At 45.8% G+C, this 22,692-nt stretch overlaps 1 protein-coding gene and 1 long non-coding RNA gene across 21 annotated transcripts in view; one reads left to right on the top strand and one right to left on the bottom strand.

Annotated features, from left to right (window-relative positions):
- The window catches only part of LOC150042212 (uncharacterized), a 31,586-nt gene extending 15,842 nt beyond the window's left edge, over positions 1 to 15,744 (bottom strand). For both annotated transcript variants that reach the window (XR_016533626.1, XR_016533627.1), the window contains exon 1: positions 15,675 to 15,744. This is a non-coding gene — a long non-coding RNA (uncharacterized LOC150042212). The remainder of the gene's footprint in view (positions 1 to 15,674) is intronic.
- Rbfox1 (RNA binding fox-1 homolog 1) overlaps positions 1 to 22,692 on the top strand; it is an 825,209-nt gene that overhangs the window by 781,935 nt on the left and 20,582 nt on the right. For 16 of the 19 annotated variants that reach the window (XM_090324596.1, XM_090324586.1, XM_090324602.1 and 13 more), the window contains 2 exons: positions 6,751 to 6,790; positions 16,788 to 16,852. In XM_090324596.1, coding sequence (XP_090180722.1) covers positions 6,751 to 6,790; positions 16,788 to 16,852 — 105 coding nt within the window. The remainder of the gene's footprint in view (positions 1 to 6,750; positions 6,791 to 16,787; positions 16,853 to 22,692) is intronic. The other 3 variants (XM_090324597.1, XM_090324589.1, XM_090324595.1) reach the window with 1 other exon arrangement.

The following is a 22,692-nucleotide window of genomic DNA, read 5'->3' as shown; positions in this document are numbered from 1 at the left end:
TGTATAAAAATCTCTCTCACCCTAGCACACCTGCTATAAAATTGAAATTTACTAACTTATAATGAATGTGCTCCATACTGGGAATAACCACGCAGAACTAATTAATGCCATGTTTGCTTGGGAGAGACCCAGACGTTTCCAAATGGTGTGTGGATATGAGAGAGAGAGAGAGAGAGAGAGAGAGAGAGAGAGAGAGAGAGAGAGAGAGAGAGAGAGAGGGAGGAGGGGGAGGGGGAGAGAGAGGAGGGGGAGGGGGAGAGAGAGAGAGGAGGGGGAGGGGGAGAGGGGGGAGGGGGAAGGGAGGGGGATGGGGAGAGAGAGGGAGGGAGGGGGAGAGGGGGGAGGAGAGGGAGAGGCAGAGGGAGGGGGACAGAGAGAGTCACTATATGGGTTGTTTGCAAATGTCACATTGCACCCATCTTCACAAGCATTCTGGCTAGGCTGTTGTAACTGGACCTCTTTGCTGGTTACTATTATGCATGCCTGGAATCCTGAAGCCACACTTAGAATTCTCAGCAGAAAGGTAGCAGAGGAACAGAAAGACATTTCCATGACTGCTATGAGACTACAAGAGCCAAGTACTGGCTTAAAAAGAAGCCACTTCCCCAAGCATTGCACAGCCTGCTGGCTGCCCGGTGCGGTGATCTAGAATGGGAATCGTGAACCTACTAATCTCAAAGGAAGGTTTCCTTCCTCCTCACAGCTGCTTAGCCTGGGGTCATCTCGGAAAGGCAAGGGGCCTGGTGGAGTACAGAGCAGGACTTGGCTGGAGAGAGGGGACTCTAGTCTTCAGTAGCAGGGAAGCTGGGAAGCCATTCTGGTTCCCCTCCAGGGAGGGCTTTGGTCTCCCAGTCCTTTGGAGGGTGTTTGTTGGTTAGATGGACATCTTTTCCTCCAGCCCAGGTTCAGCTTGCTACCCTATCCCTGGTGTCTCTTCTGCTTGGTGCCCTCTTCAGGGACCAGTGGCATCTTCAAAGACATTTCTTTGAGTGGTGGCAGGAGCCTGCATGCACATGAGCAGGGTCAGTTCTCATCATGGTTGACAGAGAAGGGTATAAGGACAAAGGGAGGGTCCTCTGTCACTCAGCGTATTCCAGCAGGGAAGGAACAGGGCTTGGGCAGAAGCCCCACCAAAGCCCTGCCATGTCTCCATGTGCCAAGGGTCCTCCACAGATAGCGCCCAGCCAACAGCGCTTATCGAGGAACTTTTTTCTTGTGGACACGAGTTATTGTCATGCAGTGCCAGGTGGGAACTTACACTAATAAGATCCTGGCCAAATGGGTAGCATTTATCCTAGGTCTATGTGTAGTATCCATATTTTTTTCACTCCCTGGGTTCCTTTGGATGTGCCTTGAAGCACCCAGTGCTGAGAGAGTCACACAAGAAAATTCTCTTGTCCACATCCCATGCCTTCCCCGCCCAACAGATAGGAGACATTGGGTATGAGGAGGGTCCGTTCTCCCCCACCTGGGGACACAGAACCCCCTGGGAACTTCAGCAGGCTCATCATGGCTCCCAGGGCAGGACTTCCTCCAGACCATGGAGGCATCCCAGGAACAGATGACACCCCAGCTGGGGACTCCCTAAAGATTGCCACTGGGGATGTCGGAGACTCGGGGATGAGCTAGAAAGTGGTGCCCATAGGAATTTTACAGACTTAGATGGAGGGATGGATAGATAGATAGGTAAGTAGGTAGGTAGGTGGGTGGATGAATACATGGGTGAGTGGATGCATGGATGGATACACGCATAGGTGGGTGGATGAACAGGTGAGGGGGTTGGATGGATGCATGCATGAGTGGATGGATGGGTGGATGGATGGATGGATGGATGGATGGATGGATGGATGGACGGATGGATGGGCGGATGGGCGGGTGGGTGGATGGATGGATGGATGGGTGGGTGGATGGATGGATGGATGGATGGGTGGATGGATGTACTTTCCATAGGAGAATGAAAAATGGATCCACTTCCTCCTAGCTGACAAAGAAGGAGAGAGGAGGAGCCATGTAAAGCTACAACTTAATAAGATCCATCACACAACACGTTTAGTGGACTTCAGCTACTCTTGTGGAGGCTAATAATAATTGACTTTGTATTAGCAGCCCATGCTTCCCCCTTCCCTTCTCCCTCTCTTCCTCTCTCTCTCTATCTCTTCCCCCTGGCCCCTCTTGGGGCCCTGTTGAATACACAGGCGCGCGCGCGCGCGCAGCGCGCGCGCGCGCGCGTGTGTGTGTGTGTGTGTGTGTGTGTGTGTGTGTGTGTGTGTGTGTGTGTGTGTGTGTGTGTGTGTGTGTGTGTGTGTGTGTGTGTACACATGCCAGTACTGAGGCTTGAACTCAGGTCTTTGAGCTCTCCCTTGGCTTTTTCACTGAAGGCTATTACTCCTACAGATGAGCCATAGCTCATCTTTTTTTGCTAGTTGGATGGAGGTAAGAGTCTCTTGAATTCTCTGCCCATGCGGCTTTGAACTGCAATCCTTAGCTCTCAGCTTCCTGAGTAGCTTGGGTTTGGGGCCTGAGCCACCAGTGCAGAAAGAGACCCCACCCTAACCAATTCCTCCAAGAGTGTTTTCACATTAGTTGCCAAAGAACCCCTGACCCAAGTCTGTAGACTAGGAAAACATAACTTCCTGCATGTAAATCCTACTTTCTGTTATTATTTCTTAAACGCTAATCCTTGCCTAATGCTCAATAACTTCTGCACTTGTTATAATTTAGTACTAAAGACATGGTGATCTATTTTCAGAATACTTCCCCAATTGTCTAATTATTTGGAGCAGACATTATTTTTAGAACTTGCTTTCTCACTCAAGTTTCTTATTCATTGTAGAACACAGCTCCCAAATCCTCTTGATTGGGCGCCTTTCTACATAAACACCATAAATCAGGCATCCACCGAATCTTTTGGGGAATATGGGACTTCCTCAGATACCTTTGAAAGCTTAGCTAAAAACAGATATCCCTTCCCCCATCCTATGAAAATGCTTGCACATACACATCCATATAAACAATTCTGCATAAAACAACCGTGCGTTCACAAAGCCACCTGATAGCCATTCCCAGAAGCTATATTTGAACACATTCAAAACTTTAATTTATTTTCCAGTTGGAAAGGGCATGTGGGATAGAAAAATATTAAATCTTTCGTGTGTGTGTGTGTGTGTGTGTAATCCTCTCTCTTTCTCCATGCTTTTTTTTAAGAAAGTAAACTAATTTGCTTGCATTCATCCAAATATGCTATGACTTCTCCAAGAAAATGAGACGTGCATTTGTAAAAGCATATTGCAGTCCCGCATGATTGACAAGCCATACCATTATCTCTGCATGGCTGGCCAGACCATCTCCTGCATGACAATGGAACCCTACCTGTCTTATTCCTCCTCCAGTGATTAGTCAATAACACTGGGACCTGGTGCTTTATAAACAGCAATTCTCTTAGCTCTTGAGCCAGTGGCATCAACATTACTTGTTAATTGTAAGAAACGTAAATTCTTAGAGACCCTCTCCAGCCAGGTCTGTTGAATTAGAACCCCTGGGATTTGTAGGAGGCCGGGCCATCTGTGTTTTGTGAAATCAGTGCTTTCTCTGACTGTGAATCACGTTCACATGTAGGAGTGCTACTTGTAAGGCAGTTAAACCTTCAAGGTGTGGGATCAGATGACCTGGGCTCTGATCCCCGTGAAGTCAGAGCCTGCTCCCTTGGTTTCTGCTTGTCCATATCTAGAGAGAGAAGGAGAGCTCTGACCACCAAGGGGGCGTTACGAGGACAGGACAGGGTGAGGACCAGAGGGCTGCGATAGAGATGGCCCCGTAGCCATCCATCTTAAGTAGGGATAGCCAGGGGAGCTGCTTAATCATAAGCAGAGACCACCCCGCGTTTCAGGAAAATCAGCTGCCAATGAAGATGACTGGAGTAGCCTCAAGTTTCCCACGGCCACCATGCAAACAGATCGCTCTCCTCTCCCTCCCCACCCCAACACATGTCTGGGCTGACAGCCCCTTCATGTCTGAGGTTTCTAGTTAGCAGTTGGGATCCCTGCCTTCTCCTGAGCCAGTGCCTTCTGGTGGGCTTTAAAGCAGGGCCTGTAATTCTAGATACTCAGGAGGCTGAGATCTGAGGATCAAGGTTCAAAACCAGCCTTCCCCTCTCCTACGCTGGCCTGGGCCTGCTTTGCTTTGCTTGCTCGCTCATTCATCCAGGGCACCTGTGCTGCTCCCCAAAGTTCACCTCCCCATCCCACCTTCACATGCATGGCTACAAGCCAACCCCAAGAGCCCCAGCTTAGTGGGAGAGAGAGGAGCTAGATATTGGGCCCTGGTGCAATGGCTGGGGTCCGGTGCAGGCCTTTCAACCAACACAGTGGTCCTGCTCAAACTGAGCTCGTCAGAATGGAGACAAGAGCCTTTCTCCATGACCCACGATGACCTCGTGAACGTGGGGTGTCAGACACCTGTTCCCCACATGCACGCACGTGCACACACACACACACACACACACACACACACGAGGGCAAACCTTGGCGACTCCATTCTCCCACTGAGATAAGACTTCCTGAAAGCAAATGCCAACGTGTCTGGATGGTCAGTGATGCCAGTGTTTCTGATGTGGAAGCAGAGCAACTGGCCTCAGTGGACAAGTTGGTGACCTCAGCCTTAGTCCTGCCGGGCCTCTGCCCCGATTGAGAAACCTGGCTTTCCTCTCCATTACTCATACAAGGACAAAAACAATGAGGTAGAAAAAAAATAAAAGGCCCGTGGCTCCTATTTAAATATATATGTTCATTTTTAACAAACACTCACATTTGCTCATGCCTTCTAGTCTCCTATCTTGGTCTAATTCGGGGTCCTGTGTTTGAGTCTTCCTCTTCCTCCTCTTCTCCCCTCATGGCAGGCCTTCTTGCTGAAGACAGACACAGACCTGAAACCCTAGCTTCCCTCTTCCTTCTTCACTCTACCCCGAGTTGATCCTTCCATGGCTGGCGGTCACTTTCCTGCCGATTCTCTATGGCCCATCAGCCTTCCTTTTTAAAATAAGGGAACCCTTCACTCCACACAGAGCACCCCTCGTGAGTAGCAAGGAAAGAGCCGGCCTCCACACACCAGTGTTGACAACTTCCATGACTTGGTGGGCGACGTCCACCCTGCGAGCATCCCATCACTGAGTCCCAAGCAGGTCCACACCTAGGCCTGCAGGTGGCCAAGGGTCTCCTCACACATTTCCAAGTCTGCCAGGTCTGGGCCATCCGTCCCAGACATGGTGCTGTGGATGAGGCAGGCTGAACCTAACGCAAATTCCCAGCTTCACCCCACCCCACCCCACCGGCCCTTGAATGGTGCTGCGCCTCCCTGTGGATTGCAGGTGCTGGGAGAGAAAGGTCCCGGCTCGCCTGCGCAGAGGCGAGTGCTCAGGAGCCACGGAAGAAGCTGGAGGTTGGGGTCCAAACTAAATATTAGCTGCTCATCTCTGCTGCTGCACAGGGATCGGGGCCCTGCCCCCTGCCCCCTCCTCCCCCCTGCCGGGCACACTCCTTTCATGTTACTGGCGTTCAAAGAGAATTGGAAGCACCGCTCAGGATGCAGCTCACCTCAGCATCTCCAGGATTAGGGGTTTAGGCTGCTCGACAAGTGCTCTTGTGAACTGTAGCCTCCCGGCTCAGAACAGGAACAACAGCTAAAAGCTTTGCCTCCCAACCTCCTTCGAGTAAGGGAATCCCTGCCGCTCTTGAAGGATAATGGTGCTTCGGGTTGAGTCCATCAACTCCGAAAAGCTTCGAGAAGCACTCAACACTGTTCTCCAGCAAACCTGGCAGGCTGTGTATGTGTGTGTGTGTATGTGTGTGTGTGTGTGTGTGTACATGAGCACGTGCACACACACGACTCAAGTAGCTTAATACCTGCAGACCCCGTCCATCCACCGAAATCCTCTCACTAGATGAGCAGTGCTCAAGAGCCGTCCTCAGCTTGGGATTTTCTACCTACCAACGCAGCGTTTGGCTTATCCTAAATATTACTTGTTTGAAAATACATGCACACACAGGTACCTATGAGCACAATGCTGCTATGCATTCACTCACACCCGAGAGTAGGATACAGACAAGTGACACATATATGCATTTCTGCACGCATGCACATCTGAACCCACACATGCACTTGGATGTACAACAACACGGCAGGTACGTGTGTAATATACCAATGCATGAATCACACACTTACAGGCATAGGACTAGAGACATTCCCCCATTTACGGTAAGAGTGAGAGGCTCACACTTACTACCACTGCACGGAACACTATGGAACAAAATGGCCCAACCCACATTGAAACCTCCATCTCTCCCCTTCTCATCTTCTTCCAAAACTCATGTTCTGGTGTTCTGATTGACTGCAAGGTCTCGATCTTTTCAGATAGCTCGGTGTGTCTGTCTAGTCCTCTGAAAATATGCCTCCGTCCCCCTTTGCATTTTTGCATCCTCTCTCCCCATCCCCCCTCCCCCAAGAGTATGGTGCCCTGAAAAAAAACACCCCCAAAATGGGTGCTGACTGCGCCCACAGCCAACCCTCTCGGCCTAATTCTCCTGGTTTGATGGAACTCTCATTGTCTCCAACCTCCTTTCTTGGCGTGAAGTGGTTCCATGACTCCTGTGTTTCAGAGCTGGTGACCAGACTAACCCAGCCTGCGTGGGGGTCGGCCGGCCTGCATGGGGATGTACACTAATATGGATGTTTCTCTTTGTGTGTGCACCCTCGCAGTGTTGTTTACCAGGATGGATTTTATGGTGCAGACATTTATGTAAGTATCCATTAACATGCATGCCGTCCTTGTCCTGTCCTCCCAGAGTCATTCTTTTTACAAGTTTGCTGTGACTTGCTCCACCCAGGGAAAGGGTGTCCGGGGTGGGGTGGGGCGGAGGGGGGTCAGAGTTCCCCTTCAGTGCTAGTAGGAAGCAGTCCATTGGCTTGGCTTGTAAGACGGGAAGGGCTGGAGAGCTCGTGAGCTCATGAGCTGATGGCGTGGAATTAACAGTCCCATCAGTGGTACTCACAGTAGACGGAGGGTGGCTTCTCTCCCTTCCAAGAAACAGTCTCTCAAGTTCTCAATGTGTTTTTAAGGTACCATTTTTTCGGGTACCATTTCGGGTACCCATTGCAGTACAGAAGGCAAAAGGTATTTTCATGGCTGATATTTTTGTTTTGCCTTGTAATGACATCATCACAGAGCTAGGGAGTCAGAGTTATACAATCATTTACATTCTCTCTCTCTTTCTTCCTCTCTCTCTCTGTGCACAGATGATTTTATAGGAAGAGATGTCTCCTCCTCACTCCCTTACCACAGTATGTGAGCTTTGGTGTTTAGCGCTCATTGTCTTTTCACCTGATACAAGTCTCACTGACCTAGTTATCTGGTTGAGGATGTACTGGCCTCAGCATGCAGCTTGGTGGTAGAGTGCTTATACAGAAAGTGTAACATAGGCTCGATCTTCAGCAGTGCCAAAGTACTCTGTTAACTGCGTTTTAGAGAAGAGCAGGACATCATAGCTCATCACTGGGGTCTACTGAATCCCACCTGCCTTGGTCTAGGGGTACCTACTTTCCACACCACAACACTGTGAGCTTTCCCCGTGCAGCAGAAGGTACCCAGCATCCACGTTAGGGCAGAAAGAAAAGTTCTGCCACACGAATGTCCCCGGATGCTTTGAACGTGGGTGTCACACAGATTCACAGTCACAGTAGAAGGTAACTGGGCTGCAGGAGAGGAAGCTTTCTACATCCCAGAATTTTTTTTTTTTAATTGCGAATGGCCTAAGTCCAGCAGATCTTATCTGTTGTTTCATAGACTAGAGCGGCCAAGAGAAAGCAAATCATATTTCTGATCAAACTGATATCATTTACTAGAAAACGAGAGAGACACTGATTATGTAATTCCGTTCCCTTTGAAGGTCCAGTCACAGCCGTTTGGAGACTGAACATGAATCGCTCTCCAATTTAAGAAAAAAATTACTGTTCCTATGATACAAATGAGAAAACTACGTGTTTTTTTATGCCACAAACAGCAAATTACCCTTTTTTTTTTGTATAACGCTGTTTCTTCCCCTGTCCCCTTCTAACGTTCAGTTACTACCAGTTAGATGAAAACAAGGAGTGGGAAGAGCGAGTTCACTCGGGTCATGTGGTACTTCTAGCCAAGAGGAGGGTCCCTCCATCAATTCCAGAGTGCAGGACATATTCCCAGCCACTGAACATAGACATCTGCCAAAGCATTTTAAGAGCTCACCCATGTCCCTGGGTTTCTGAGGTGCCAAATATCACACCAAATTAAAGTGCTAGGACCACCGCTGGCCTAATTGAAATTAGGGCTTTATTATTGTCACTTTTTTTTAGTATTGTTACATTTTAGAAGGGAGTAGATGGGAAATTGAGAAATTAAAAACAATGACCACTACCACAAAATCACCTGCAATGATACCCAACTCCATCAACACTAAAAAAAAAAAATAAATAACAATACAACCTCAGGAACATCTTCTTAAGTGCCTACGGGTGCATGCCTTCCCCAAATCCATTAGACTGGCTAAAAAAGTATCCCGCTGCCTAAGATTTACAGGAGGCGACAGCCTTGCATTTCCTGTTACTCTAGTTGTCAAATAATTCCTTCACTGTCTTAGCTACCCCTATCAGCCCAAATATTTTCACATCATTTGCCCACTTTTCATAGGATAAAGGGAATATAAAAACCTGTTCATTCTAAACAATGGGCAGATGTAAAATAATACAACGAAGAAGCCCACTCAGTACAAGGTGGGGGCAGTGTCTATATAGCTGTGTGTGTCTGTGTTAGCAGTGAACAGGATACCAGATCATCCAGCTTAGCAGCCAAACAGATATTTAAGTTTTTCCCAGGGAAAGAAATAGGTATGTCTTCCTGCACTCTAGAGTTTACATCCCAAGGTCCACCCCGGCTAGAAACACATCCTAATCTCAAGTGTGTGCATTTAGTCACTATTCTCTCTGCTGTGAGTGTCCATGCTTGCACAACTCCAAATTTGAAAGAGATAATGAATAAAGAGATTCCTGGGAAATCATATTGTGGGGTGGGGGTGTTCTATCTTACTTAAAGGAATTTGGGATAGTGATACCCAGTAAAAGAAGTAGGTAGCTGAATGAGCCACCTCTCAGGGGTTGAAGCTTCTCATATCCTTTTTGATTATTATTAAGTGTAGAAGTTTCTAGCATGATTCCTTGTCAGCAAGGCTGTGGAACTGACTCACATTCTCCCTGCCTACACCCTTCTCACCCTGCAGTAGTCAGAGCCCAGACACTAAGTTCTGCATGGCAGACTGGCTGCTCTCTCCTGCAAACTCTGGCCCTTATCTTGCCTTTGTTGTCCCATGCCTTTCTACCCTACCAGCTGAAGTGCTGGGTGCCCCGGGCGTTTCTTAGTCCTGCTGGAGTACACAGAACTTGAAAACCCTGCAGGATGGCCACAGCAGGAAAGCCACAGCCTCTATCCAGAGGGCCTCGTTCTTCAACTCTTCAGAGAAGAGAGGCTTGGAGGGGAGAGAGGGGTGATCAGAGACGGCCTGAAGCTGCTGGAGAGGGTAGTCTTGTCAAGAGAGGCTGAGCCACAAACTAAGATTTGAAAGAAAAAAAACAAGGCACAGAAAAAGCATCCAGACTTTAGGAGCTGAGCCCTGCAGGAACCCACTGTCTCTGGACACAGTGAAGACGCTCAGGTCGGGAGGATGGCTGGTAGGGTTTGAGTCAGAAAGGAGATTGGTAAGGTCATTGCCTTTTTACCTAAGGGCACAACACACCGCACCTTAAAACCATAAGAATGTTAAGTAAATCATTTCCAAAAGAATTCATTTGTAGGAGCAGCCTACCAAATCTGTAACAGAACTCTCCCTGCTTAATGGCGCCCACTTAAATAAACTCATTTCAACTATGAGGTGTGCCGAGTTAAATAACAAATAAGACTGAGCCAATGGCTGATACCTGCAATCCTAGCTACACAGGAGGCTGAGATCCAAAATATCATAATTCAAAACCAGCCCAAAGACACCACCTTCCCCCCGCCATTCCCCCACCCCACACCCAGTTTACTAGATTCTGGCTCCAAAATATCCAATGAAAAGCAGGGTGGGAAATGTGGCTCAAGTAGTAGAATACCAGTCTAGGAAGGAAAATGAGGGGAGGAAAAGGAGGAACAGGAAGAGACAAGATGTTAGCCATTTTCATACATATCAGTCATGTCATCTCAGTGACAGAGGACAATAACTTTTTTTTTTTTTTTGGCCAGTCCTGGGCTTGAGCTCAGGGCTTGAGCACTGTCCTTGGACTTTCTCAGAGCTCTACCACTTGAGCCACAGCACTACTTCCGGCTTTTTTCTATGTATGTGGTACTGAGGAATTGAACCCCGGCCTTCGTGCCTGCTGGGCAAGCACTCTACCACTAGGCCAAACTCCCAGTCTCATACCTTTTTTTTTTTTTTAAGGAGAGAAAACATTTTTTCAGAAAAGAAATAATTTGTCCTACAGTCTCTGACACTGATAATAGAGCTAACATGATCTGGTGACAGAGTTCAACACCCAAGCACTGCACACAGATTAAAATGGTGGCAAAAAAAATGCAAGAAATGCAATCAATCAATGGCAGGATGGAGGGAGGCGTGCAAGATCAGAGAACATGGTGTGGTGTGGGGACCACTGAGAGCTATGGGAGGAGGTGGGGCAGGAGCAGGGCTGGGGAGAGAAGCAGACAGAAACATGACAGACAGACAGACAGAGAGAGATGACTTTTTTTTGTCAGCCATGGGACTTGATCTCTGGGCCTGGATGCTGCCCCTGAGCAATTCAGCTACCCCTCGAGCTACAGTGCTTCTGGTTTTCTGGTAGTTAATTGTAGATAAGAGTCTCATAGACTTTAGTGCCCGGGCTGGCTCTGAACTGTGATGCTCAGATCTCAGCCTCCTGAGTAGCTAGGATGACAGGTGTGAGCCATAGTGCCTGGCTGAGAAATGACTTTTGATAGCTGTACTTCCAGGAGGCTGTGCATTAGCTGGGAAGAAAAACCCAATTATATAAGAAAAATGATTATGCACCCATCCCTTCCTGGGTATGTGGAGGGAGGGAGAGGGAGGGACCTGCTTAGAAAACATGAGGCCCAGTACTGCCAAAACTAATAAGGAGAAAGGAAAGTTCTTAACCCCCTTAAAAAATACCCCTAGTACTTTAAAATTTGCTGTGGATCCAGAGAATTTCTTCAGATTCAACTCTCTGCCTTGAAAAGATTGCCCGTGAATGAGCCCGTGTATGCAAGTTATGGGTTCTAAGGAGGTCTTGTGAGTTCTAGAGTTGAATGAAGCAGTGACATATTGAGAACATATGTATTAGTGGTGTCATATATATATATATATGCACACATACATTCACATTCACACACACACACACACACACACACACACACCAGATCACCACTGAGCTGGGGTTTGACCCAGGGAAATGAAGGAGCTGCTGTGGTTGCCACTCCACAGTTGTCTTAGCTGCATACATTATCCACACCAAAATTCAGTGCTCAGGTGTGCCAGACAACCCCAACCCCAGGGTGGAGAAACACAACTTTGCAATAGTGCCTGGGAGTGCCGGGAAGAGAAGCCATGAAATTATCCTTTTGCCTTCTTTAAAAATAAATTCAGTCTGGGTGCTTCTGGTTCACACCTGCAATCCTAACTATTCAGGAGACTTGAGATGTGGGAATTGCAGTTCAAAGCCAGCCTGGACAGGAAAGTCTGCAAGACAATGAAACACCAGAAAGAAGCTGTCACTCCGGTGGCAGACAGTTGGCTTTGAGAAAGGAAGTCTCAGGGAAAATGCCCAGGCCCTGAGTTCAAGCCTTCAAAATTGCACAAAAATAATTAAGGTTTTTGATAACCACAAATCCTACAGCTGGACTCCTTTCTACCATCTATGTCACCACAAGAGCTACTTTGGGTTCAGTGAGTCCAATCTTGATGAATCTCCATGAACTCAGAAAAGCAAACTTGTAAATGAATTGTTCTGGGATTTCTGTCCGATGTATGCATTTTTTTCTTTGAGTTATTTCATTTTTTTGCATTGAAAACATTACATTTCTGTTTCCTTATAGAGTAGTGTATCAAGAGCCTGTGTATGGCAATAAATTACTGCAGGTATGAAATCCTGACCGTTGAAACAAAACTCACCGCCTTGTGTGTGGGGGTTTGCTGTGAAGCTCTTACTAACAAAACGGTTCTTGGCGGCTGGAGGGGGGCGTTAGAAACATTCTCTAACATAGGGAGAGAAAAATCTTGACTGGATTTTCCAGTTTGCACATGAATTCTACAGGACAGAGAGAGCCCTCTCTTCTGACACATCCCTGGGGAGCTGGGAGCACACCCAATCCAAGACTGTCTCCATCACGAGTTCATAGAAGCCGGGACTGAGTCTGGCCTTTCGGTTCTTGTATCTGAATTCAAGCAATGTAAATGCAACAGTAAGAATAAGGGGTTTACACTGAACCAATTACCTGGGTAATTAAAAACAAAACAAAAACAACAAGCAAACAGGTTCTAGGAGTCCTTTGGAATGTTAAGAACTGAAACCTTGGATCATCCAGTGTTGAAACCCCCTGGTTTCACTGGAGTGACTCAGAAATGTATTGGATAACAATTGCTAAACCATTGAAATCTATTTCCCACTATTGAAGCAACCCCAAACAAGTCAATTTGTAGGGGCGGGGGGAAGTCAATACAACTGTTACTGGCTAAAGCTCTCGAGATTTGGTTTAGAAGTAGTAGCATAAAACTGTCAAGCGAAATGAAAGATGAATCGGAGAGCCAGACATGGTACTCACTGCCTGTAATCCCAGCACTCGGGAAGCTGAGGCAAAAAAACTGGGAGCTGAAGGCCAGCTTGGGAAACAGCAAGAGCCTGTCTGAAGTAAATACATGAAAACGGCTATCAAAGAAGGCGTGCTTAGTAAGAATTGTATCACAGGCACCTCCAAACTGCCCAACATCCCCATTTATTTAGTCAACTGACAGATTAGTCTTTTACCCTGAGAACGGACCCAATTTTAATTTTAAGCTCTCCTGTGATAGAGGTCTTTGGACCTCCGAGAGTTTAAAGTAGTTAAAATCAGGAACACCAGATTCTGTCACAGTCCCAGAGGTGCAGAATGCACAAAGCTGGTGAACTAGAGAGGTATGATTTCTGTTTCATAGTTTCATTTTTTTAATGTTTGGTTTTTTTTCTTTGCAAAATGTTCTTCTGAATAAGCTGTTCCCAAAGGAGATAAACTGTGAACCACACACGTCCCAGACACATCCACCTGCTTCTCACCGAGGGAGGCATGGTTGTTCCTGGACAGGATGGAGCCATCTGTGGCTGGGCCCGTGGCTCCCGCACACTGATGCGCCCTCACCCATCTCACCCACCACTCTCACCACATCCTCGCCAGCTTCGCCAAGCTTCCCCCTCTCCTGCGGCACACAGCTTAGCTCTTAGCACATCTTTCCCCCTAAAGTGATTTTTTTTTAAAGCTACACATCCCTTCAGCCAAGCCACTTCAAGGGGCCTTGGATATCATTCTACAATATCCATCACACAGACCAAGACCGGCAGCACAGATCATTTGGCTTCGGCCAAACCTCTGGTTTCCCAAACCAATCTGGCCATGGCACCTTTGTGCTTCCGGCTGCCATGAACATTCTACCCAACACTACCTTTATTGTTGTTTTTTAAAAAGATGCCTTCTCAAAGCATCATTTGAGATCTTCTACCAAAGAAACTCCCACAGGCCTCAGGAGCAAATGAAACCTGTCCATCTGTATAAGGCCATGTTTGTGCACAGAAGTAGGAGAGCTCCATGAGGCCTGAGTAATCGTTCCCTTTATAAAAAGTCACTTTTGACAATTTGCTGCCCAAACGGGAACAAATGAGGTTGGGTGGGTGGTGGGGAATCCTGCATGTCGAGGACACATTTATGTGTGTTTCTGAATTAAAAATCCAAGGAGGACTAGGTTCCATGAGGAACAGAGACTGGAGACCCCAAGGAGAAGAGCTCTCCTTTGTCAGACACTGGCGCAGCACCAGTAGCTAAAATCGACCACAGTCACCTGATAGAAAGGCAAATTAAAGCAAGTCGTTTTCTTTTTGATCATTTTACGGTGCATGCACACATCCACAGAGCTAATACACAACTCTGTTGCTCCCTTAATACAAATTAACATTCAGAAGAAACGTAGAAAGGAAGAGAGAGTGATACAGAGAGGCGGCAGGGGTTCTGAAACCACTTAATCTTCCTCCGACCTTGTGCTCATGGAGCACGTGGCCTGGACAGCCCCGCACGGCTGGGGACAGTGAGGTCAAAGGAACTTTCCAGGGAACTGCAGCAGGCACATGCCAAGTGCCCAGTGAACACAGGAGATAACTGGCTACTGATTCAGGCAGGCACACACACAACATGTTTCTCTCTTGGATGGAGAAGAAAGGCAGATCAAGGTCCAACACCTTCCTGGCTACTCATCAGAGAGTAGCGAAGCATGCTATTGACTCTGGATTCCCAGATGTGCACGGAACCCCCTTGACTGTCTTTCGCTAGAAGCACACACCTACTTCCCTCTCCCCAGCCAAGCCACAGGCAAATCTCCACAATAGGAAGCACTCCCTGAGAGACTACTCATTTGCAGAAGTACCTCGGGGATACGCGGCTGAGCCCTGCATTCCCATGATAAACCCTAACCTAGTCACTCAAACTTGCTTCTCTACTTTCACTGACCCAAACTGGAGGAAAATTGGGGGATGGAACGCCAAGTTCAAGCCAAGAGGGGTTTGCTGGCACCTAATTCTCAACCACTGGGTGACAATTTACATGGTGCCTAAGCAAATACCATTTTGATGTTTGGGGAGGGAGAGACACACACACACACAAACACACACACAAAGTTCCTCCAAGACTGTGCTAATGGCTCTGGATCAGCCAGGCAATTCCAACCCCTTCCTACCTCATTAAGTTTAATATACATCCTGGCATACCTGCTCCCTTCTGATGTGTCATAAAAGCCACAACGATGGACAAGCAGATGAAAAGAGTGGCTCCAGAAATCCAGTGACCTAATTTCTTCTCAGCCCCTCATTCTACATCTTGAGCTCAGGGCTGGTATGACAACTCCTTTGCCTCCGTGACTTTCCAGCACATTTAATGAGTTTTCCTCTTACTCTTAACTAGAGAACATGGTAATTGGAACACCAGGTGGTGTCTGGCTGAGACCCTTTTCAAAAAATTCTTTTTCTTAAAACTTTTTGTTTGGTTTTTTGGTTTTTTTTTTTTTCTTTAGGACTTCCACAAAAAGATACTAGCTCCAAATTATTGGAGCTCAGCTGTCAGTATGTCTTGGATATATCTACAACAAAGCTGATGCACAGAACACAACCCAGCTTCCCAAATCGCTGTGCGTGTAATAAACAACCAATTCCATTTGCTAGGACAGCTAGCTGTAGTTACAACAGTATAGAAACCAAATGTTGGGGTCAGTTTACCCACATTCTGAAAGATGCTTTGTTTTCTTTTCTTTACAGTTTCCCTACTTTACATAATTCCTTTCCTACTACTTAGCTTGCCCCCACCCATAAAACCCAATAAAACAACACTTGCCCACCTTTTGCTGTGTGGTGCCCTCTAATTCACCATTCTATCCTGAGTTTTGCCTTCCTGGTGAAGGTGAGAATCTTTCCCCTCAGAGGATTATGAAGCGCACATTCTAATCAGAACCCCTGAAAAGAGTCCCTGCATTGCGCATGGAAGCTGGAGCCTGTTTGTTAATTGTGCAGAGATCACTGGACAGAGGCTGACATACGGGCCGTGGTCTGTCAGGCAGCAGCAGGCCCTGTTATTTTCACAGTTCGATCATCTCTGCCCCACCGCACACAATTTTCTTTGGAATATGCCCACTTGCTCATCCTCTTTGCTAGATTGAACAATTGCAATGACTGGTACATAACATCTAAATGTTAATTATTTCTCTTTTCAGAATCTTCCCCCCCTTTAATGATTTTACTTACAAATTAGAAGACTTTATCATGCTTTCTCACACTACACCCCATATCTGAACCAGAGTGACAGATAGCAGTGCAATATTGCAATATTTCTAACCAAGACAGAATTTTTTTTTAACAAAGGTTTGGCCTTCACACACACACACACATATAAAATAACTATGCAATGTTTAGAAAGTTAACAGAAATCTTCTCCAAATGCATTTGTGGTTTAATGACGAGACAGGCAGGCAATTCATAGCAAGCATTCAACCAAAGGCTTTGATTTTAAAAAAAAGTAAGTAGATCTTTGGCTTGACTTTGCTGAAGAAAGAATCATGGATTATTTAAAATCACCGAGGTTCATTCCTGTCAGATATAATGGTAATCTATTTTGAAATTCTGGAAAGTTCAGCAAACGATACAGTCTTTAAAGGACTCCCCTCCCCTGACCTACAACTCTCCCGTCTCCACACAGTCGCCATTAAGGGTCAGGTCTGGTTTCCTTCAAGGGGCCTCGGGTTCTCTCTCCGGGATGTGCTTGGAAGAGCTAACCTTTAACACGCCGTCTCCCTGCTTTTGTGTCGCGTACTCTTTCTTCAACACTGAGCTGTCCTTCACCTGAGCTTTTAGATCGGTAGCTTGGGCTCACTGCTATTGGGGTGTGCTGTGGATTCTGGGCGTCACACTTGTGGGCCCCTCTGCGTTCCTCATGCCAGTCTCTCCTTGTGTTCCAGGGTGGTTATGCAGCCTACCGCTATGCCCAGCCTACCCCTGCCGCAGCGGCCGCCTACAGTGACAGGTAAGGGTCATCCTTCCCGCCTTGGACACCTACTGGAAAGGAACTGATCAGTGGGGCAGGAGATTTGTGTCCAGTCTTGTGGAAAAATGCATGATCACTGGGGGAGGAAGCCCCCCCCTTCAAAGAAACAGCTAGGTTCCACTGTGCAGGGCTGCTCAGGTCATGAGGGTGGATGGACGCTTCAGGCCTCGTTCATTCTAAGCTCCTCACTCTCCCTGCTGTGAGCAAAGAAGAGGATGCTGCCATATCCCTTTAGAGCTGTCTGTTCAGATCTCTCGATTCCTGTGATCACATTGCCTTGTGTACTTGCATGTGCGTGCCTACGCACACACAGACAGACACAGACAGACACACACACACACACACACACACACTCACATACTCCTTAAACAATCTCTGTTTAACCTTCTGATCATCCTTGTATACAAATCATGGTTTCACCTATCTCCCAGGACGGAAAAAAAGTAATAAGCCTGGCCGGTTGGCTTCCATTCTAGAACCTTCTTTTCCCAGTTGATACCCAGGCAAGCATTCCCTCCATTGCTTCTTCAACTCAGAATACAGGAATGGAGAGCACCTGGCTCTCATAAGGAGATTCATTCTTTTCAGCAATGTCCCAGGGTCCAGTCCCACCAAGAGAAAACTTTGACTTGACACAAACTTTTTTCCCCTTTGAAGGCTGGCAGTGGGGAGGGAACCGAGAAAGGCAGTTCTCAGAATGGATGTGTGTGGGTACTTCGATTCCCCAGGCATTAGAGATGAGCTGGTTCCTAAAAACAGCAAATCATAGCAGACTTTTGTTTTGGAGTTAGGTGCCTTGAAAAAGACCAATGTGCGCGTTTCCATACTGAATGCGATTTCCTGGCTCTTGTTTTCTGAGGACCGTCAATGGGAATGTTCAGATGCTCTGCATGCTCAAAATGTCATAGAGGATGCTTATTTTGGTGATGACTCCTTTAATTAAAAAAGTCTCATGAATAAAACAATAATGGTAACAATTTGCATGTGTGGCTGAGGCATGCTGGGTCAGACAGGTATGAGAAGTGTCGGCAGCCCTGGGCCTCCCGCCTGGCCTGTGTGTAATTGAGTTCCCGTCTCAGTCTGCTGTGGGGTGCTTTCCTAGCCGTTTCATCCCATTTCTCACAGGATGGGTTGTTAGTTCCTCATAGCAACACAATTTGGTCTGCCTTAGAATAAAGCAGAAGGAATGCCCGAGTTTCAAGCTTTGCCCTTGGAAAGTTCCCGTGCACCCATCTGTCAGGAATGACAAGATACAGTTGAGCTCTGCTGTCTGGTTGTATGCAGGTGATATTTATTACTCATTCTTATTAGTATCATTATTAAGAAACAGCCAAAGGTTCTCCAGGCCGTAGAAAGCCTTAAGAGAAACCGTCAAGACATGGCCGTGATTCCCCAATAATCATATGTCCCGACGTGGAAATATTTCGTGTGCATTGTTATCTTCAAAACACGTTAGAGACTTGGTCTTGGAAAATTCCAGAAGGTCAATAAGGCTAATTAAAAAAATGATGACAATCTTAAAATACTCAAGATGTTTCAACAAATGAAAAGACATGCTGCTATTAATTTCTGTGCACTGAGGATTCATGTGTTATCCATTGTAATGGGGTTCAACAACAACCCTTAATTATTTCCATGAAAATATCTCTAAGATGCTAAATTCTCAAACACCCACTCTGTATGTAATTATAATTATAGTGACTTTAGCCTGCTGTACAATTATAAGAACCTTAAACAGATTTATTTTCTTTGAATGTTTATCTTGCTTCTCAGTGTAAGTGCATCTATCCCCAAGTTGAAAAAGAAAAGGTTAATTACAAAGATATTATTTAAATCGCCTTCCTCAATAAGACCGCTCTAGATCTCTAAAAATAATAATAAAGAAGCAATGTTACGATTCTATTCTCCCTAGAATTACTTAAGAAAATAGCCTTTCCCATGTGTTCATCTAAAATTCAGTTAAATTTTTCTGCAGTTTGAAATGCCATATATGCAAAGTACATGTATAAGTTCTGTAATATCAATAATATGAAGATTTTTTTTTCCATTGGCAACATCCTACTGAAAATACCCTCATCCTTGGACTGGTAAATCTTTCATAACTCTGTAATTCCCACTTTAGTGTATAACCATTACAGTTGAAGAAACCAACTAACTATATTCTTGTCCAAGTAACTGGGCTCTTGTTGTTCATTAGAGAAATTTACATGTTATGTCTTCTTGGTTTCTGTGGAAATTGATTATTGGCCCTATTTGATTTTACTGTAAGCAAGATACCTGTCATCTAAGGAATTAGTCATAGTGGTCAATCCAGCAAGAAGTGAATCACCAGAAAACAATCTCTCACGTGACACTTCTGGTCCGATTGTGTGTCTCTTAAGGATGGAACCCTCCTTTTTTTATTCCTGGAGGCAAAGAAGAAAGGTCCTTTTATAAAGACACACATTTGGTGGGGGTGGGGAGATGGAAAATGATCAGAATAGCTTTAGAATCTATTTAGGAGACCAAGCATCTAGAATCTCTCTTGGGGACAGCTATATAATAAATTATCTTTACATTGTCATAGCATCATGGAAGTCATAGCCTCTTAGTTCCTTTTCTCTGGAAGACAGAAAGACAAAGAGAGTTTCCACTTCTGAAAAACGACACAAAAACATCTTCTATAAAACAGGAAGGGAAATGAGCAGGCGTTGAGAATGTTTTGGAGACCGTTCACTGGTTGTCAGTTTGATCAAATGGAAAGACTTCACCAAACTTTCCCTGTAATCGGGAATGAACTCCTCAGATGCCTTGAAAAGCAAAAGAAGTTTCCAGATTCCCCTGATGGTACAGTTTTTACCTTTTATCAGCACAAAGTAAGCCCTGGTCAAATTAAAGATTCAGGGACCTTTGTAAAATAGTGAACTCCAGTAACCTCCAGACTGCCCAGAAGAAGTTTAGTGGGCACTCTGCCACTCCGCCCATCAGCTCTCTGGTTAAATCATCACGGGGTGATAACCTCCGAGTACCGTGAGTCTCAGAACATTGACCTCCAGAATGAACACCATCTGGCCTGGGCAGAGCTTTTCCCACACGTGAGAGACTGAGCTGATGTAGGTCACTTCTGTAGTCTCCTGGTCCAGTTGAATGGGGGACTAGGCAAACACCTCTTCTTGGCATTTAGGAAACATCGGGTAAGCGTGGGAGCCTTGCCAGGTTTTTTTTCTTTTTCTTAGCCTTGCCAGTTTTTTTTTTCTTTTTCTTTGGGAATCTCACTTTGAACCAGAGCTAAACTGGAACCAGGAGATTGATTGCCCCCCTCCACCATCCCCGAAGCTAGGACGGATCAGAGCATGGCAGGGGGCGGATGGTCGAGGGGTCATTGCATGCCGTGCGGTGTTGCTGAAGTGTCTGACATGCTCGAGACCTCACACACGGGCCCATCACATCAGCGCGGTGAATGGCTTTGCTTGAATGAAGCCTGGGGCAGGCGTCTTTGTATTCGTTGGCTCTTGATTTCTTCACGGATTTATGACTTGGTCCTCATTGCATTTCTTCCCCCCCCCCTTTTGCAATCTGACTGGGAGGTGGGGAAGGGAAGAGAGCCTGGTTGAATTAATGACTGTTTAATTAATTATACCATATGTCTTTGGAGAACAATGGAGGCCTAGGCCATGTACACTGCTTTCAGGAAAATGCCTCATGAGAAAGATATACAGAGCATGTCTATCACGATTGTCCTGCGTGCCCGAGTCATGATGCATGGAAGTACTCTCTCCTACAGGAAGAGACAGTTGCAGAAGAAGGCAGTACAGAGGGTGTGACTCACAAGTGTCAGAACCGTAGGATCCTAGTTAGAACTGCCAGGGACATTCCTTCCTCCCTCATGCAAAGCATGCATCTCCTTTAAAGGTCTCTAACTACCAGGAAATCTCCGGGCAGAGGACAGAAACTCCAGGCTGTACTCATGTCCCTAGAAGTGTGAGAGACTGCAGGCTATACAAGATCTTTGTTTTATTTTAGTCCTCTCTTCCTCCCCCTCCCCGCAAAGATGTTAACGTTTCTATGTCAAAATATTGTTAGAAAGAACATAGGAAATTGCTCTTTGTGTGACACATATGGTAAACTTTTGGAAATTGTATATATCTCAGTTTTAAAGAAACGCAAATAAATAATAGCAATTATTTTTACTCTCTGCAGACACACACACACACACACACACACACACACACACACACTTCTCTATGCCTCGCAGGAGACTCATAAGAATAACTAGGTAAATCTTAATGCTAGCAGGACTAGTCAAGAACAATTGGTTATTTAATATCAATGACTGATCATTGCCTCCAATGGATACTCATAGCCTAGCAATAAGAGACCTACCTCAGAGACCACTTAGGAATCTTTCCTTCAAACTCAATAGATACAAGTAGCTATGTCTTTGAAGTTTGAGCTACTCTTACTTCAATTGACATTGAAGTACATAAATAGTGTATACAGGTAGACATAAATGATAAATAAGTCCATAAGTAGATGTGTGAATAAAGGGGAGGAAGGAGAGGATAAAGGAAATTAGGAAGAGAGCAAAAAGAAGGAAGGAAAGAAAGAAAAGAAAGGAAAGAGAGGGAGGAAGGAGAAAAATAACATCTCTTTGGCCTCATAATATTTCATCATAATCTAATCTATACAAGGTGGAGCTCAGTAAATCGTATGTACAACCTTAGATAGATATGAACTGAATAAGAGCTCCAAGTTGATTTCCATTAATGCGAGTTTCTATGTATTGTAGGAGCTTGTTTCTTTTTTGCTGGACTCAGATTAAGACAGACAGAAACCCTGTTGTTAAAAGAGACAGGCAAATAATTGCACTTAAAATGAGGTGCTCTTCTCTTCAGACTCCTTATCAGAGGTTCAAGCATCTGGGCAATTCTGAACGGAGAACTTATTTCACCACCTAAATGCCTCATTTTATTTTGTCTTGTAGGAAGGCTAAATTGTTATGCTTCGTGATTTTTATGCCCTTCTCCCTTCTTTTTATTTTTACATTGTGGTGGATTATTAAAAGTTTCAGCAATGGAGGGCGGGGTGAGGAGGAACACCCAGTCCTGGCCCCATTCCTGACACCTCCCTGTGTGACGCTTTCAAGGACATGGCCCAAGCTTCCTGGGAGTCCTTAATTCAAAGCATCATCTCCTCAGGCTGGTTCAAGACCCGGTTGATGGCCTTGGACAGGGTTTCCAGGTCTGGGAAGCCCGGAGTAGAAGATGGTCTACTTCATATGGCAGCCAGCTTCCACTTCCTGTAAACAGACAAGACTTGTCTTCTTCTCCCAGGCTGCTAATATCTGTGTGTGTGAATATAGACAGATAGATAGATGTAGATATAGCTATGGGACATGCGTTTATGGACTGGTGATCAGGATCTAGGGCGGGAGGATGCTCACTTGAAGTTACAGTTACTGAATCCAAACCTGAGAGGAACCATTCTTTGAATATGCAGGTTCTTTTGGTTTTCTGTTACTTTTTTTTATACTCACTCTGATGAGTGCTTGTATTTTAACCATTTTTTTAAAAAAAGGTGCATTATTACCCTGTAATAGGAATGTAGGAGAAACAAGCGTCTTTTCAGAGCCTCCTCTACTCCAGTGTCTCTGAAAGAGTATGTCCAGGGCTTTATTTAGACTCCGCTTTTATAAACACACACTAATGTGCCCGTGATCCTATCTGTTCAAATTGAGATTCGGGGAAATCAAGGTCCGAGGCCAGTCCAGGTACAGAGATGGTGACTTTTCAGCTCAACTAATAAAACTAAAACATCGGGGCCAAGGTATAGGTGAAGAA

This window comes from Megascapheus bottae, chromosome 36 (assembly GCF_031878675.1).
Source record: "Megascapheus bottae isolate mThoBot1 chromosome 36, mThoBot2.hap1, whole genome shotgun sequence".
Lineage (NCBI taxonomy): Eukaryota > Metazoa > Chordata > Mammalia > Rodentia > Geomyidae > Megascapheus > Megascapheus bottae.
The sequence above is the reverse complement of the archived record's forward strand: the minus strand, read 5'-3'. Positions and strand labels throughout refer to the sequence as shown.